This window comes from Ceratotherium simum, chromosome 24 (genome assembly GCF_057802395.1).
Source record: "Ceratotherium simum simum isolate JZ-2026a chromosome 24, ASM5780239v1, whole genome shotgun sequence".
NCBI classification, from domain to species: Eukaryota; Metazoa; Chordata; class Mammalia; order Perissodactyla; family Rhinocerotidae; genus Ceratotherium; species Ceratotherium simum.
The window spans coordinates 48,660,905-48,676,834 of NC_141923.1; the positions used below are offsets into that span (position 1 = coordinate 48,660,905).

At 34.5% G+C, this 15,930-nt stretch overlaps 2 protein-coding genes across 5 annotated transcripts in view; one reads left to right on the forward strand and one right to left on the reverse strand.

Moving 5' to 3' along the window:
• ERO1A (endoplasmic reticulum oxidoreductase 1 alpha) overlaps nt 1-11,940 on the forward strand; it is a 50,235-nt gene extending 38,295 nt beyond the window's left edge. For 3 of the 4 annotated variants that reach the window (XM_004426152.3, XM_087448520.1, XM_087448521.1), the window contains 7 exons: nt 1,098-1,124; nt 1,250-1,342; nt 2,181-2,427; nt 2,890-2,959; nt 7,300-7,386; nt 7,496-7,629; nt 8,869-11,940. In XM_004426152.3, the coding sequence (XP_004426209.1) occupies nt 1,098-1,124; nt 1,250-1,342; nt 2,181-2,427; nt 2,890-2,959; nt 7,300-7,386; nt 7,496-7,629; nt 8,869-8,929 (719 nt within the window). In that variant the 3' untranslated portion in view covers nt 8,930-11,940. Of the gene's footprint in view, nt 1-1,097; nt 1,125-1,249; nt 1,343-2,180; nt 2,428-2,889; nt 2,960-5,617; nt 6,047-7,299; nt 7,387-7,495; nt 7,630-8,868 lie in introns of those variants that run through there. The other variant, XM_087448522.1, reaches the window with a different exon arrangement.
• A 779-nt stretch (nt 11,941-12,719) lies between these two features.
• The window catches only part of GPR137C (G protein-coupled receptor 137C), an 86,125-nt gene continuing 82,914 nt past the window's right edge, over nt 12,720-15,930 (reverse strand). Inside the window, exon 7 of the mRNA XM_004426441.3 lies at nt 12,720-15,460. Coding sequence (XP_004426498.1) covers nt 15,283-15,460 — 178 coding nt within the window. The 3' untranslated portion in view covers nt 12,720-15,282. The remainder of the gene's footprint in view (nt 15,461-15,930) is intronic.

Sequence of the window (15,930 nt, forward strand, 5' to 3'; positions counted from 1 at the left end):
ATAGTACAATGTTTGCCATCTCTAGCAAATACATAGTTATAATAATTATTTCTTATGCCTTTTAATATATTATTTCAAATAAACATTTTTACATATTGTCATGTTCCACATTCTTGTCATTTTAATAGTTTTATATTATTCTATGGTGTTAACTAGTTACATAGTATTCTATCATGTTAGGCATGATAAGTTAGGCATTGTACATTTTGGTTATTTCAGGTTTTAAAAATTGTATATAACATAATCATGTTTTATAAACTATACCTCCCCTCTTTTGAATTATTTCTTTAGAGCATAATTCTAAAAGAATTGCCAGGTCTGAGTATATGAACAGTGATCTTACTAGGTCATAGAATATAAGTAATATTTGGTTTTTGTAATATTTCCTTGAATTACTCTTTTCAGATATTGAATGGCATATAATATGATGAGTTATATACAAATAATACACCTCCAATTTTATTTTATAATTTTTATTTACTTTTCTAATTTAAAAAAGCATATAATGAGTTCTTAGTTTTCATAGCATGAACTGTTATCAAGGCTAAGTATTTTTCCATGTATTGATTTAGCATTTAAATTCTGTTTTTTTTTTTTTTAAAGATTTTATTTATTTATTTTTTTTCCCCAAAGCCCCAGTAGATAGTTGTATGTCACAGCTGCACATCCTTCTAGTTGCTGTATGTGGGACGCGGCCTCAGCATGGCCAGAGAAGCGGTGCGTCGGTGCGCGCCCGGGATCCGAACCTGGGCTGCCAGCAGCGGAGCGTGTGCACTTAACCGCTAAGCCACAAGGGCCGGCCCCTAAATTCTGTTTTGACCCCATATAAAACACTTCATCCAGAAAGGTGTGAGACGGGAGCTACCTAAGGCCATGCCAGCGCCCTCTGGGGACTGAATGGCAGAGCAGCTCTTGACTGAATCCATACTGGGAACTGTCTTCCTTCCTCTGGAGAAATTGCAAATAAAATTTGGACCTTTAGTTAAACAGTCTTTAAATCAGTTGGGCACAAATTTGCTATAATATTTTAAAACTTTTGAAAAACATACATTTTGGCATTTTTACAATCTTGTGACTTATTTTTCTTTTAATTTCAGAGAACACTTTTTACAGTTGGCTAGAAGGTAATTGGAAACTTTCAAACAAATTTAAATAAGATTTTTTTCTCATTTTTAAAGAGACATGAAATTAATTTTATATCTTACCAGTATCACTTATGAAATTTCTATTTCCAAATTGCTTTTTTTAGGCCTCTGTGTAGAAAAAAGAGCATTCTACAGACTTATATCTGGCCTACATGCAAGTATTAATGTGCATTTGAGTGCACGATATCTTCTACAGGGTATGTAACATTCACTTTACCACACCTATTTTCAGGTATTCTTTTAAATTTTCTTGGTAATTTACATGAATGGGAAAAGATTGACCATATTGAATATTAGTAAAAATTCATTCTTAAATGGTAGTAATCAGGAATGTAGGAACTATAGATAGTATAAGAAAAAGTTCAGCATGATCTTAGCTCTCTTCACCTTCTTTTAAGAAGCTGCTCAAAATTGTACACATGACTTTGGAAATGTTCTTTTCTTGTGGGAATTCAGACAGCTCCTAACAGCTCCCTTTGTTCTTTATTGATGTTACTGTATCAGAACCCTTTTATTTGTGTGCCAACCAGACCTGGAGTTTAGTGGGTAAAAGCATTTTCTGCTGCTCTTTGTGCTTTAAGAACGCTGTTGAAAAATGAGACCATGGTTGGTTTTCATCAGTAATGTAGTTCTTCTGGAATTAAAGTCTCTCTCAAGTCTTAGAAACAAAATATAGTAACTTTAATTTTAAATAGAGTTTCAAACTCATTAGTAATTTCAATGAATCATTTTTTGATTGTGCATTTTGGTTTTATGAATATGTTTATATTCAGAAATTTGATTTTTGTTAAACCTTGTTTCTCACTAAAACATTGAATTTATTTTCCTTTTAAGGATTGGTTCTAGAAGATAAAATATTAATATATAACTATTAAAGGCTAAATTATAAAAAAACAGTTTTCATGGTTATATTCATTATATATTTTAAAATATAAAGTGAAATTAACTTCTGCAGGCATAAATTAATCTAAGTAAAATGAATCTTACTTAATTTTAAAATTCAGTTTTTAATATTTAATTCTTCTTTCTTTTCAGATACCTGGTTGGAAAAGAAATGGGGACACAACGTTACAGAATTTCAGCAGCGATTTGATGCAATTTTGACTGAAGGAGAAGGTCCAAGAAGGCTTAAGAACTTGTATTTTCTCTACTTAATAGAATTAAGGGCTTTATCTAAAGTGGTACCATTCTTTGAGCGCCCAGATTTTCAACTCTTCACTGGAAATAAAATTCAGGATGCAGAAAACAAAATGTTACTTCTGGAAATACTTCATGAAATCAAGTAAATTGTATATTAAACTACACATTAATAGAATAGTGACAAGTGGTATCTAAAATTAAATTCCTAAATATTCAATTTAGAGAAAGGAAAACTGTAAAAAGTAATTAAAAGCTAATTTTGCTCATAGGTCTTTTAGATTGAGTTTTGTTTTTGTTTTTGTTTTTACCTGGGTACTAAAAGGCACATATGTTTAGTTTTAAGAGCCATTCTTTTAATACTTGGTACTTGCGTTATTTTCATGTTTAGTTGAACAGATAGGGTTTTGGGGCCAAACTTCTACTGTATTAGACTTTTATGTTTGAGGATAAGACTTTGTTCTGGGGCATCAGAGAGTTGATTTCACTGTATATTCTACTCTGTTTTAATGACATTATCCCTCACTGACCAGCAGAAGGTTGCATCAGCAGGACTTGTCATATTTTATATTACATGAAAATGAATATTCTGTGTTTTAAAATGCAGGTCATTTCCTTTGCATTTTGATGAGAATTCATTTTTTGCTGGGGATAAAAAAGAAGCAAACAAACTAAAGGTAATTATTTTATACTTTAACTTCACTTTTTAAATACAAACTCTTATGCAGCTGTGAATGTAAGCCCACATTTTTATACTTAATAAATCTTCATATATATCCTGAAATTATAAGAAAAATCAGTCATAATCTTTTGTTTCCTCAAAAAAATGAAGGCCAAAGGCAGGCCCAACTTAAGATCTAGTTTGTGTTATGTTCAAGATAACCACTGAAATCTGTGTCTCACTGTACCGCGTACAGATGGCTCTCACACTGAGGGTCTCGTGTAATGAATGGAGGTCATGAATTCGGAGAACGGGATCTAGAACATGAGTGGCAGTGTTATTCCATCTGCTGCTGAAGAGAGTTCTGAAAATGGTTTCAGTTCAATTAAAGGATCCTCTTTAGTGGGAGAGGGCACAGTGTTGTTTCGTCGGTCATGTTACTCACTGGGAATGGAAGGCATTTAGGAATGCCAGCGTGCAGTTGTGAAAGAGCAGACGACCTGGTACCCCACAAAATGGAGTTTAGTCTTAGCCTTGCCTCTTAAAACTTGGGCAAGACCGTCTTTGTATATATTTGCCTCAGAATACTACAAATATAAAATATTGCTAGGAAGATTTATTAAACACTCGCTATGTGCAGATCATGATTTTTGTCATTAAGGCAAGAGACAGCTCCTACCCTCAAGGGATTTCTGGTCTATTTGGGGACTCAAGTAAAATTCTGTTACTGTTCTCAGGTACACAGCTGTAGGTAAGTAAGGGCAGGTGGGCCTCAGTAGCACTGGGCTTGATCTGATTTCATCAGAATATTTATAACAAACAATCTTCCTTTGTTTCTTGTTCTTTGTTTCTTTCTATAATGAAAGAACCTGATTTTATGCAGCTTGCAAACAAAATTCTTTTTGCACTCAGTTTTTTTGCCGTTAGATAATAGTTATCTTTGACCTCCCATACCTCCTACCTACTTAAAGCATTCTTACTAGAAATATATACTCAGAAATAATGTATTTATATAACGTCCCAGACAGCTTCCAGGAACTTGGAAGTGAGGGAGAAGGTACTTTAATAAGACTTTTTTCCCTACTGTTTTTGATACCTTCCTTATTTTTAGTACCCTTGCTGGTTTATTGGAGAGTGTTTTGGCATACACTCTTTTTATATTGCGTAGATTAGAATATTTCTCACAATGTTTTAATTTTATCAAAACTCTGAAACCCTCAGCTTTGACGTCCCATGAAGTTTAACAGATAATTTTTCTGAATCCTTTTACAAGAACGGAGTAAAAGAACAAAACTTGTTAATATCAGATATTTACTTTTTAAAAAAAGTGGTTTATGGTGAACATCATGGATTTGAATAGTCACATTTATAAATTCATTTTAAAATGTCATCTTATCTGCTTTATACTCTATCACTGTATGGTTAGAAATAGATTTGTGTGAAAGAGAATTGTTTAATGTTCAATTCAAAATAGAAGAGCATCTCAAAGGCTTATAAGACATTTGAGAATTGGGTAAGAATTGGTTTTGGTCAGTTGGTCCCACTGTCTGTCAGTCACAGTCTTTAACCACAGCAGGTCTGATCGTTCTCCCCGCTCGCTGTCACTGTTAAGTGTTGACCTAAAAACCGTGTCCATAAACAAAGAGACTGTGTGAGCAGTTTAGGTTCTGCTTATTTTAAGGATCATAAGTTTTTCTAATCTGAGATAACTCTGGAATACTTATACTCAGGTTATTGGACATGGTTTTGTGGAAGTCACAAGGAATTTCTCATCTAGTAAATTTCTAGTTTATTAATTTGGTTTTAGCATACTAAATTTACTTAAGCACTTGTGCTTGGTTTTAATTTTGCAGTGTTATTTTGGCCCTTGTAAGCAACCATGCTTACTTTCTGTATGTGCCATATGAAGGTGTACTCAAGAGCTGCCACAGTCAAGTACACTGAATCGATGTTAATTCAAATACTGAACTTAGACAATGTCTGCAAAAGCAAGCACAGTCCTTTAGAACAGGGGCTTCCAACCTTGACAAGGATGCGAGTCTCTTAAAGTCAAAAACTTGGAAGGCCTTTCTTTCCCCAGGACAGTGGTATTTTTAGTATCTATTTGTTGTGAAAATATAATTGCCAAAAAGCCATTGTGCATTTAGGAACACTTTTTAGGTAAAAGTTGTGTTTTATTGATCATAACATTTGTATCCATTTGGAAATTTATAGTGCACATATGGGAGCAGTTTATTCTGTCTGTACAATGCTTGTCTACATAGGGATTTTCTAGGCCTCTATAGCAACTATTAAATCCTGCAGAGGTCAACACCTCATAGAAGGGAACATATACTTCAGAGTAATTTTACTACCCTGTTATTGTTAAAAGTGTGATTTTTCTTTAATTCAAGGTTGAAACACAAATTCAAAGGAAACCTCAAATCAAATCACCAAAATCTACTTAGAGTAATATTACTGGGTAAATATTTTTTAAAAGTGGATTAAAATTAGAATTACCTCTTACTGAACTCAGTCTAAAAGGTACAAAAACACAAGATATAGAATATTGCTAATATATGGGTAATAATGTTAATAATTTGGACTTGTATTAAATTAATACAAAATTTGTATTAATAAGGATGTGAGATCTAGGATCCTATTAAAAATCTTTTACATGTTCCTGCTGTTTCAGTCTCCAGCTGCATAAAGCACCTTGGGGAAGACCATTCTGGAGTCGACTGAGGGCTGTGCTGAAGAGTGGGTTCCAATTTGTGCTGATTGATTCCCATTTTTAGATCTTTGGTCATGTTCTCTTCTGGTTGAGTCCAGAGTGTGGTTTATCACGTTAAAAAAAAAGAAACACGATGTGCTCCCCAAATTATAGGCCAATTGATATAATGGATATTCTATCTGAAATATGTGTCAGATTTCCTGCTTGAAGTACTGTAAGCTTGGGATTCCATTATAAGTCCAGGACAGAGGGAGTCACTTGGAGGATAAATTAAAAATTTCCATTGGAGTAAAAGAAAGATGTGTTCTTGGTTTCCCTTCTTTTCTCCTCATTCCTTAAGGACATACACCACTTCTGGATGAGCTGGGTGCATGTTGCCCTATTATGAACAATAGACCCAGTGTTCATGGATATATACATATATATTAAAAGTATAAAAACAAAAAAGGGAACAATATGGCCGGCCCTGTGGCTTGGTGGTTAAGTGCGCGCGCTGCGATGCTGGTGGCCCGGGTTCGGATCCCGGGTGCGCATTGGGGCACCGCTTCTCCGTTCATCCTGGGGCCGAGTCCCACATACAGCAACTAGAAGGATGTGCAGCTACGACATACAACTATCCACTGGGGCTTTGGGGGGAAAAATAAAATAAATAAAATCTTTAAAAAAAAAAAAAAAAAAAAAAAAAGGAACAATAAACACCAAATTCAGAATAGTTATAGAGGGTGGGAAATAGGACTTTGGAGGGATACACAGAGGGCTTTAATCGTACTTGTAAAGGTTTTTTCTAAAACTTGGTGAAGGGTACATGGATATTCATTATAGTTTGTATATTTCTGCATGATAATAAAAGAAGATCTGGGCTGGCCCCGTGGCTTGGTGGTTGAGTGAGCGCGCTCCACTGCTGGCGACCCGGGTTCGGATCCCGGGCTCGCACCGACGCGCTGCTTCTCCGGCCATGCTGAGGCCACGTCCCACACACAGCAACTAGAAGGATGTGCAGCTATGACACACAACTATCTACTGGGGCTTTGGGGGGAAAAATAAATAAATAAAATCTTAAAAAAAATAATAATAAAAGAAGATCCGATTGTTTTACCTAATTAATACCAGAAAGAAGGGCTTTAATATAACTGTTATGAAACCAAAGATTTTTATTTTTCCCTCCTTCCTTTCCTCCCTCCCTCCCTCCTGGTAAATGATGCCATCCAAACCCCAGTCCCCCTCCCCCGATGTTGACATATAGTTAATAATCACATAGAGCAGAACCCCTCAACTCAGTTACCTTGTATATATCTGCAGATAGTTTAGCTTTTGGAGTCAGGCAGGCCTGAGGTCTAAGTTTGCTGTTTACTCGATATGGGAATTCAGGCAACTTACCTCACCTCTCTGAACCTTGTTTTTTTAATTCATTAGATGTAGATTATAATAATATGTACTTTTGGATTTGTGATGAAGAAGAAATTGTATATATAAAGATTCTGGTGTGTAGGACGTGCGCAGTGAATGCTGATTTTAACTCTCTTCCCCTTTTTTGGTACCTACGGCACCTTACACAGTGTTAGGCACATAGAAGGCACTCAGAGAAAACTTAGTATTTGACTGTAATACTACATCTTAATGAAATTTTGTTAAATTGTTTTTAGGAGGACTTTCGACTGCATTTTAGAAATATTTCAAGAATCATGGATTGTGTTGGTTGTTTTAAATGTCGACTGTGGGGAAAGCTTCAGGTAAGCAAATCTATCTCAATCCTATTTTTTATTCTTCACACAAAGAATTTTCTGATTTTTTTTTGCACAAAGAATTTTCTGATTTTCTTTTTTCTTATTTCTATTATAGACTCAGGGTTTGGGTACTGCTCTGAAGATCTTGTTTTCTGAGAAACTGATAGCAAATATGCCAGAAAGTGGGCCCAGTTATGAATTCTATCTAACCAGACAAGAAATAGTATCTTTATTTAATGCATTTGGAAGGTTAGTTTGAATGTACTGAAATTGTTTCTGCTAGCCAAGTAAGTCTAATGCAACATGTATACTCTCAGATAAAACCGGGTAAGGAATATCCTTTTTAGTGAAATTATCTCACTACAGAATTCTGTGGTCTTAGGAAATACTTTAAGTATGGAGACTCATACAGTCATTCGATGATGTTCTTTATTTCGTCTGTTGACTTTGATAATCATGATTAATTTACTCATTGGACTTCAATATTCATCTTACTGAACGTGTGTATTTTTCTAATTATTTAAAAGTACTTTTTTGTGCTGCCCAAATATTTTTTTGAAGGTCCTGGAAAAATCATATTGGTTAATATAGGTGTACATGTAAAATTTCCTTGTGGATTCATCATTATGTAAAAAGGTTAATTTTTTAAAAATAATAATTTTTATAAAAATGATAAATATTTTTATAAGAATGTTGTAGACCACAAGCTTGAAATGAGGAACTTATATTGTAAAATTTAAGTATAGATGCATTTTCTTCTGGCTTGACATATGTAAAGAATATAGAGATTTATAAAAACTAACTTTTTCTTATTGTTTATTCACTTTAAAAAAATTACAATTTGTTATTTTGGGTTTGAAATGATCTTCAGAATTATTCTTTGGTACACAGAAGCTTGACAGTTCTGTTTCATTGCATAGCTGCTGCTTGTTTCACAGTAGAGAGCAGAGCTAAAGGACACGAAAATAATGAACTAACTTGACTTTTTATAAAAATTAGTGGAAACAATTTGGTCACACATTTACTATTCTCACTGTGGTCTAAAAGCTTTGATTCTTTGTATATTTACTAAATATGGTATAATGATTAGTTTTAAGTATTCATATACTTATGCCTATTTAAAATACATATTTTAATGCTCATATACTTTATACTTACTTAAAATACCAAGCATATGAATACACTTCTGAATACTTAAAATACCTAACTATTTTAATATTTATATACTTTATAATTCTGTATTTTAAAACTTTAATACTGTTTATGAATAATACTGTTATGAATACTTAAAAATAATTAATTTCTAGGCAATATTATCTTAGTTTTACCATGTCAGATTAAGAACTTTTATCAAAGTAGATTAAATTGTCTATGCACCTTTACATTTGTTGAAATAAAGTTTTTTTGTGCTCTAAAAATGCGAAGTGAATAACTTACAGAGAAAAGTTATCTAAGATAGTTTTTAAGTGAAATTTTTTTTTGTTACAGAATTTCTACAAGTGTGAAAGAATTAGAAAACTTCAGGAACTTGTTACAAAATATTCATTAAAGAAAATGAGTTGAAATGTGCCTGTTTCTGGACAATGGAGGCCAAAGAGTGGAATTTCATTCAAAGGCATAATAGCAGTGATATCTTAAACCAAACATTTTATATAAAGCTACTTTTGTAAAAGGGGAATTATGTTGTTTTAAGTAAACATTTTTTTAATTGTGTTAAGTCTATGTATAATATTATTGTGAGTAAAAGTAATACTTTGATAATGTGGTACAAATTTTAAAGTTTAGTATTGAATAAAATCAGGGTTATCAAATTCATATATGGTAAAACTAAGTAAATGATGTTTTAAGTCTCTCAAACTAGAATTCTGTGTAAGAAGATGTAATATAAATAAAACTATGGCCAATGTGACAAGTGTTTAATAGGAAAATGCTAATGAGGCTCATGAATGACCCATAATTAACAGCCCAAAATTTTTCAGTACATTTAGGGTTATCAGATATAGTAAATAAAAATACAGTTAAACTTGAATTTCAGATAAACAAGTAGTTTTTTAATATAAGTATGTTGCATGCTATATTTGGGGTATACTTATACCAAAAAATTATTCCTTGTTTAAAATTCAAATTTGACTGGGAGTTCTGTGTTTTATCTGGCAACCCTAAAATACATTGGTAGGAAACAAATCACTTGGAGGGTATATTGCTATTTTCATTGGCTTGTTTGGGTGTATAGAAAGGTACAGTGACAACTCACAAGTCGTAGGGGATCTCTACACATTGTGGAAATTTGAATAAATTTACATATTTACTCTCATAATGCTTTGCCTAATACTGAACAGAATTTGAGGGAAACTTTTAATTTCTATATAATTTCAAATTTACAGAGGAGTTTCCAGGATAGTACAAAGAACTCTTCTACCCAGATTCACTAATTGTTCATATTTGCTTTATCTTTAATGCTTTCTCTGTATATATACATACAAATACTATTGTTTCCTCAATCATTTGAAAGTCAGTTATAGGCCTCATGCCCTTTGAACCCTAAATACTTCAGTGTGTAATATACCAAATAACTTTTTAAAAATGTTTTTTTCAGAAAAAAACTCCTGGAACCCTAATACTGTAAGCCTTAGAAAAAGGAATCATTTCAAGTTCCTGTCTCTAAAGTTCTTTTTGAATTTTGTTGCCCTTTTCATGCTTGATCTATATAGTCATAGGGCAAGTAATGTTTGTCTTTTGTACATGAGGTTCATTTCATTTTTCTCCCTAAAACTAAACCGTAATTTTGGGAGGTTTTCATTAGTGGAAGCTCTTCAATGATAAAAATATTTGAAGGGCTTTAAGAATTTATATCACATGGTAATTGTAGGGAAAAAAGAAACTGTGTACCTCAAAATCATGTGTTTTCTTTGTCTTTGCAGGTATACCATGTTGAGATGTCACATTATTAATAAAGCAGGGTTTATTTATATAATGGTTTAGAATTGTAATTTTACACTGCTGTAGTTTTTCTTCTGTGTCCCTAAGGCCTTGTATAGTGTCAAGCACATAGTGGGTATCCAATAAATATTTATTGAATGTGTGAATATGTAACCAGTATATTTTAAATGAATAATCACAGAGCTAAGTTTAACAATATATGTTCTATTTTTCTTTCCCCCTCGTTTGAATAGGGCAGGAAAAGAAAGACGTTAACCTACTAATTGTCAGTATTCTTAGAGACTCCAAGGACTATGAAGTGAGCAGCGTATATACATTTTAAGGACCTTTGTAGCTGGGTTTAAGTGGCGACTTGGTCTGTGCACCTCTTGCTCGTGTTGTGTCCCTGCCCTTTTGTATCAGCCAGTCTTGTTGAGAGAATATTCGTGTCTTCACTTTGTCACCTCCCACTTGCTCCTTAACTAAAATCTGGCTTTTGGCTCCATAGTTAACAATCTCTTCCTTTGAAGTCTAAAATCCCAACTCAAAACCCACAGCTCAGTTCACAGGCCAGTTCTTATGTTTTTTCTGCACTTGACACTGTTGACAGCCCCTTCTTTAAAAATCTTTTTTTCCTTGGGTTCCTTATGTTTCACTTGCTCCTGAATGCCTCCTTTTTAGCCTCTTTTCATTTATGCCTTAAATGTTATTCCTGGGTTTCATTCTTCCTCTAATCACCACCCCTCTACTCTCGGGTAATTCCAATTCAACGATTTCTAAGTTCTCCTTAGTCTAGATTTCTTAATCCATCTGCCTACTGCATATCTTTACTTGGTTGTCCTGTAGACACCTGTGTGTCTTAAAACAATCATTCTCCCCCAAGTCTCCTCTTATGCCTATATTCCTTATCTTGGTAAATTTCAGAACCATGATCATCTAAATTCCTTAGGCTTGCTCCTCTCCTGTTTCTCCCTCATCCAGTCAGTGTCTAAGCGCTACGGATTTTATCTCCATATCTCTGATACATCACTGTCTTTCCATTTTCATTGCTCTTTAGCTAGAGTACTACACTAACCCGTCTCCTTATACCCAGCCTGTCTCCTCTCTTTTGCTCCAGTGTTCCCAGGGTGGGCTTTCTAGACGCATTCTACCAGTGTTCTCCCTACTTAACACCCTTCAGTGACTTCACGAACCTTCAGGAGGAAGCCGAGCCCCTTTGCTGGGTGTTTCCCCTCCCTCGTGTTCTGGTAAACAAACTTACTTACGGTTCTTCAGATGCATGGGGCCAGGCCTCGCTCCTCTGTGTGTGCTGCTCTCCTTGCGTCGAGTGCCCTGGCCATCCCCTCCACCTGGACAAGTTCTGTCTCCTCGCAGGCCCGCACCAAACATCACCTCAGTGAACTCTCCCTTGCTCCATCCAAGGAGGATCCTCTAACTTCTTTTGTGTCACCACTGTAATTACAACCTACCTCTATTGTGTCACTGTACTGTATTATTTTTATTTTTTAAAGCCTTCTTCACTAGAATGTGAGCTCCTTAAGGGCAGGAAAAGGAACTTGATCTATTTTTGCATCTCCATAGCATAGTTTTTGGCATATGAACACTTAATGTTTGTTGAATAAATTGCTTTTAAAGTGACAACTTTATTATATTTGAGGTCATTCCTTCACTCCAAATACTCTTTACAGCAAGATAAGTAGAGCCCCAAGGATTTGTAGACTTGGTCAGTAAAGCTCCTGAAATTGTATTCAAAATTTGGTGTGGTTTTGGCGGTCTATGAAAGGAGTCTATTATGGGAAAAATAAGAACTCTTCTTTCAAGGGAAAAGGCAGCAACATTGAGGAATTGCTTGAATAATCAAAGAATAGCTGCCCAGGATTATGGGCTAGATAAATTTATTCCTGTTTAAGATTCTAAGGGGAAGGGGAGAAGTACTATAACTTACTTCATAGAAGGATTTTTCTTAGCTTAATGTTTGAATAAATGAGTACTATCTAATAACATATTGGTATTTTAAAGTCTATGGCATTTCAGGGCCGGCCCCGTGGCTTAGCAGTTAAGTGCGTACGCTCCGCTGCTGGCGGCCCGGGTTCGGATCCCGGGCGCGCACCAATGCACTACTTCTCCGGCCATGCTGAGGCCGCGTCCCACATACAGCAACTAGAAGGATGTGCAGCTATGACATACAACTATCTACTGGGGCTTTGGGGAGAAAAAAATAAATAAAATTATAAAAAAAAAAGTGTATGGCATTTCATATCAAATTAGTGTGTAATACTAAGTGACATGACATCTAGAGCAAACTAGCATTTGTAATCTTGGTGTTTTTCTCTTTTCTTTGGTAGCATCAGGGTTCTTATATGACAGAAGCTCAATCAGTGTGGTCCATTAAGAGAGATTAAGAAAACCAGACGTCCACATAAAAGCACAAACACTTTTATTTTTATCAGTAGTGTTTTATTACAATTTAGTGAAACAACAAATAAATACATTCATTGGCCACAGCTAAACTTTTACAACCAGTTTGGAACTGATTACGTAGCTGAGAAACACTGTTAACAAGAAAGGCAGCTATGCGTAAATAGGCTGCTTGAGCTGTGACTTACATCTTTCATAAAACCACAACCACTATGGCGAGTGGTACGAGTATTAAAATTCATAGCCACCAAATGAAACCATACAAACAAATACTGCTAATCACTGTAGAATTACACACTTAAGCAATGAAATTCACTGTTCTAATTAATGAACCAAAAAGGAAGGTTTGAAATTGTCCTCGTGCTTCAGTGCAGGATGAACAGGGAATCGGTAGCCCTTTGATCTTATCAGCAACTCCTTGTGAGACCAAACTTAAAGTGCTCCTAGTGCTTTGGAATTTTTAAGCAAAAACTGGGCTGGAAGCTCATCTTTCTTTGTCTTTGGTGATGTATTGTGGGAGAGGTGTATAAGGAGACAAATGCAAGAATTCAGGTACCCTTAGTGATAAGAATGAACGTACTGATCTCAAATTTGGAAGAATCAACTGATGCAGCTGAAAGAACCAAGTTATTTTATCGGAAATATTTTTAAAATGTAATCTTTACTTATCTGGTCTAATAGGAACATTATATCTAGGGAAGCCTTATTAGAAAACATTTACTTTATTACTTTGAACTAGTTAGCATTCTGAAAAGAAATAACTGAAGTTGTAATCAAAATATACTCAGTTAAGTGCATGTAATATTGTCATGTTAATAATACCAAGGTTGATTTCTGTACTGTAAATTTTAAAATAATTTGATTACAATGAGAGAACTTATTACAAGCAAGCTCAAAGTAACATTTATAAGTTTATGCTTCTGATTAAATTCAGAGTCATTTTGTATGATAAAAAAAGAAATTTCTTTGGCTGTGTACCAGCCTCTCCAAAGACCAAAAGCACTAAAATTTCATTTATTCCTTGGGGTTTCACCTACTGTTACACTTTTGTGAAGTTACTAAATCAATTATTAAAAAGTTGAAAGGTATTTTAAGTAAGAGTAGAAATGAAACATAACTTTCTAATCAAAGTAGCAGACAGCCAAGGACAGCTGTGTGAGCTCCAGTTCTGAAGGAACAGGCCAGCAGGACAGCGCATGCAGTCAGCCCTTGCGTGTGTCATGACCGCCTCTGCTGCCCGGCCCCTTGGCATCTTGAGGTTTCAGCCTCTGCTTCTTTCCATATGGACACGGGTAGAAAGTGCATTTTAAAATTCACTGTTACCTTAGCTTACCATATTTTTTTTAAGATTTGGGATAGGGCATTCAAGACAGTTTTAATGTAATTCTAAAAGTATTCCCATATTGTTAACCATGGGCTTTACACTTACCTAATTGGTACCTTTACACAAGTTTGCTCATTTAGTCTATTGCTGGAATTAATTTGAATTAAATTTAATTTGGCTTTGCCCATATACAAGATATAAAAATATGAAAAGTAGAGAAGGAATTATATGTCTTACAAAGTATTGCACTTGAGTTCACTGCAATAATGTATGATGATTTAATTTACCTGAGGACAATCCTGACTCAAATAGGTAAGATCAGCTATATCTTGGTTCAGCTAAATTGAATGCTTGTGAAAATGTATTCATGTTTTAATTTAGAATTATACATTTATGAATAATTCTTCAATTCATCTGTAAACTTGTTTAGTCCCAAGAAGTTTCCACCAAAATCTCCGTATGCAAAAATCACTATTGCTTTCTTGAAGAATCATGCTTAAACTACTACATATATCTTAATCATACAAAATAATCACTCGACCAATTCTACTCAAAGTAGCCACGTAATTTTTACTGGTATACTTTCCTCTTGAAGAAATGACTGTGGCTTTCCAAAGAACACTGCTGGTCATCACTGTAAGGATTACTACTATCATTTGTTTAAAATGATTGAATAATTTCAGGTGGTATTTTACAATCATGCTTAAGAGATCTTCAATGATCACATATATTTTAGATTTTTAAAAAGAATGATACATTTTTATGCCTTAATTCTGTGCAATGTTTACACTAAAATTTTTATTGGGTAAGAATTCCACATAGAGTACACCACTGAATATAAAGGCTTTGATTTTTGTAGGAAATTGCCTTCCCATTTGGTGTACGATATAATATCCCTGTGTAAACACTGGAGTATGACTTTGGGACTGCAGTGTACTCTTTCAGAATAAAGATAAAACTGCAAATATGCATCTGATGTTCCAAAGTCAGGATGTGTGGAGGCCATCAAGTGCCTTAAGATCTATTCCCTCTTTTCTCCCATTCCCAACTTTCCATTTTACTTCATTTTACTATGAAGACGTCAAAAGTACCAGCTGTGTCCTCTGCTGAACACAGCCACATTTCCAGGCTTTGTTCTCAGTTGCAGCAGACAATGGAATGTTCATGTAGATGGAATTGAAACACGCAGAGTAAAACACATTGATGAAACACAACTGAAGAATCACGACTTGGTAATGCTGTCAGTTTTGTGGTGTTACGTATACGGTAGGGTGACTGTTCATATCTAAATGACTACAAGTAAAGAGCAAAGGAGCAGTATCTGTCATGGGTCCATTCAGGTGGGGAGAGACTGTGTAACTGTTGCCGCCACACCCAGTCATGCTGCCATACCAGCCCAAACCTTGTGAATTTGATAAACTGCAACAAAAAAAGGCAAAAAAGCCATAGGACTATGATCAGGATATAATAAGTCACTTGGGCATTTTTAGTTTTCAAGGAATTTTACAATACAGTTATATATTGAAATATATTCTTTGCCAAATAACATAATGGCTTTCTACAAAATTTAATGCCTTTTATCTAATATCCTTGATTCTATATCACATATTACAAAAGTATGAATAAATACTACTCAGAACTAGTAGAACTTGATTATAATAATGTAGTACTTAAGTACTAGGCTCTATTCTAGGAGATGTTTGTATGTATGTATATATATGTATAATTATGTATACACACACACATACACTCATTTAATCTTGACACAATCCTATCAGATACGTTCTATTATCATCCCTATTCACAGATGGAAAAACAGGCTCAAAAACCTGAGGTTACTTGTCCAGATGAAGTTGGGATTACAGGAGATGCTGTATCAAGCTCAGAGC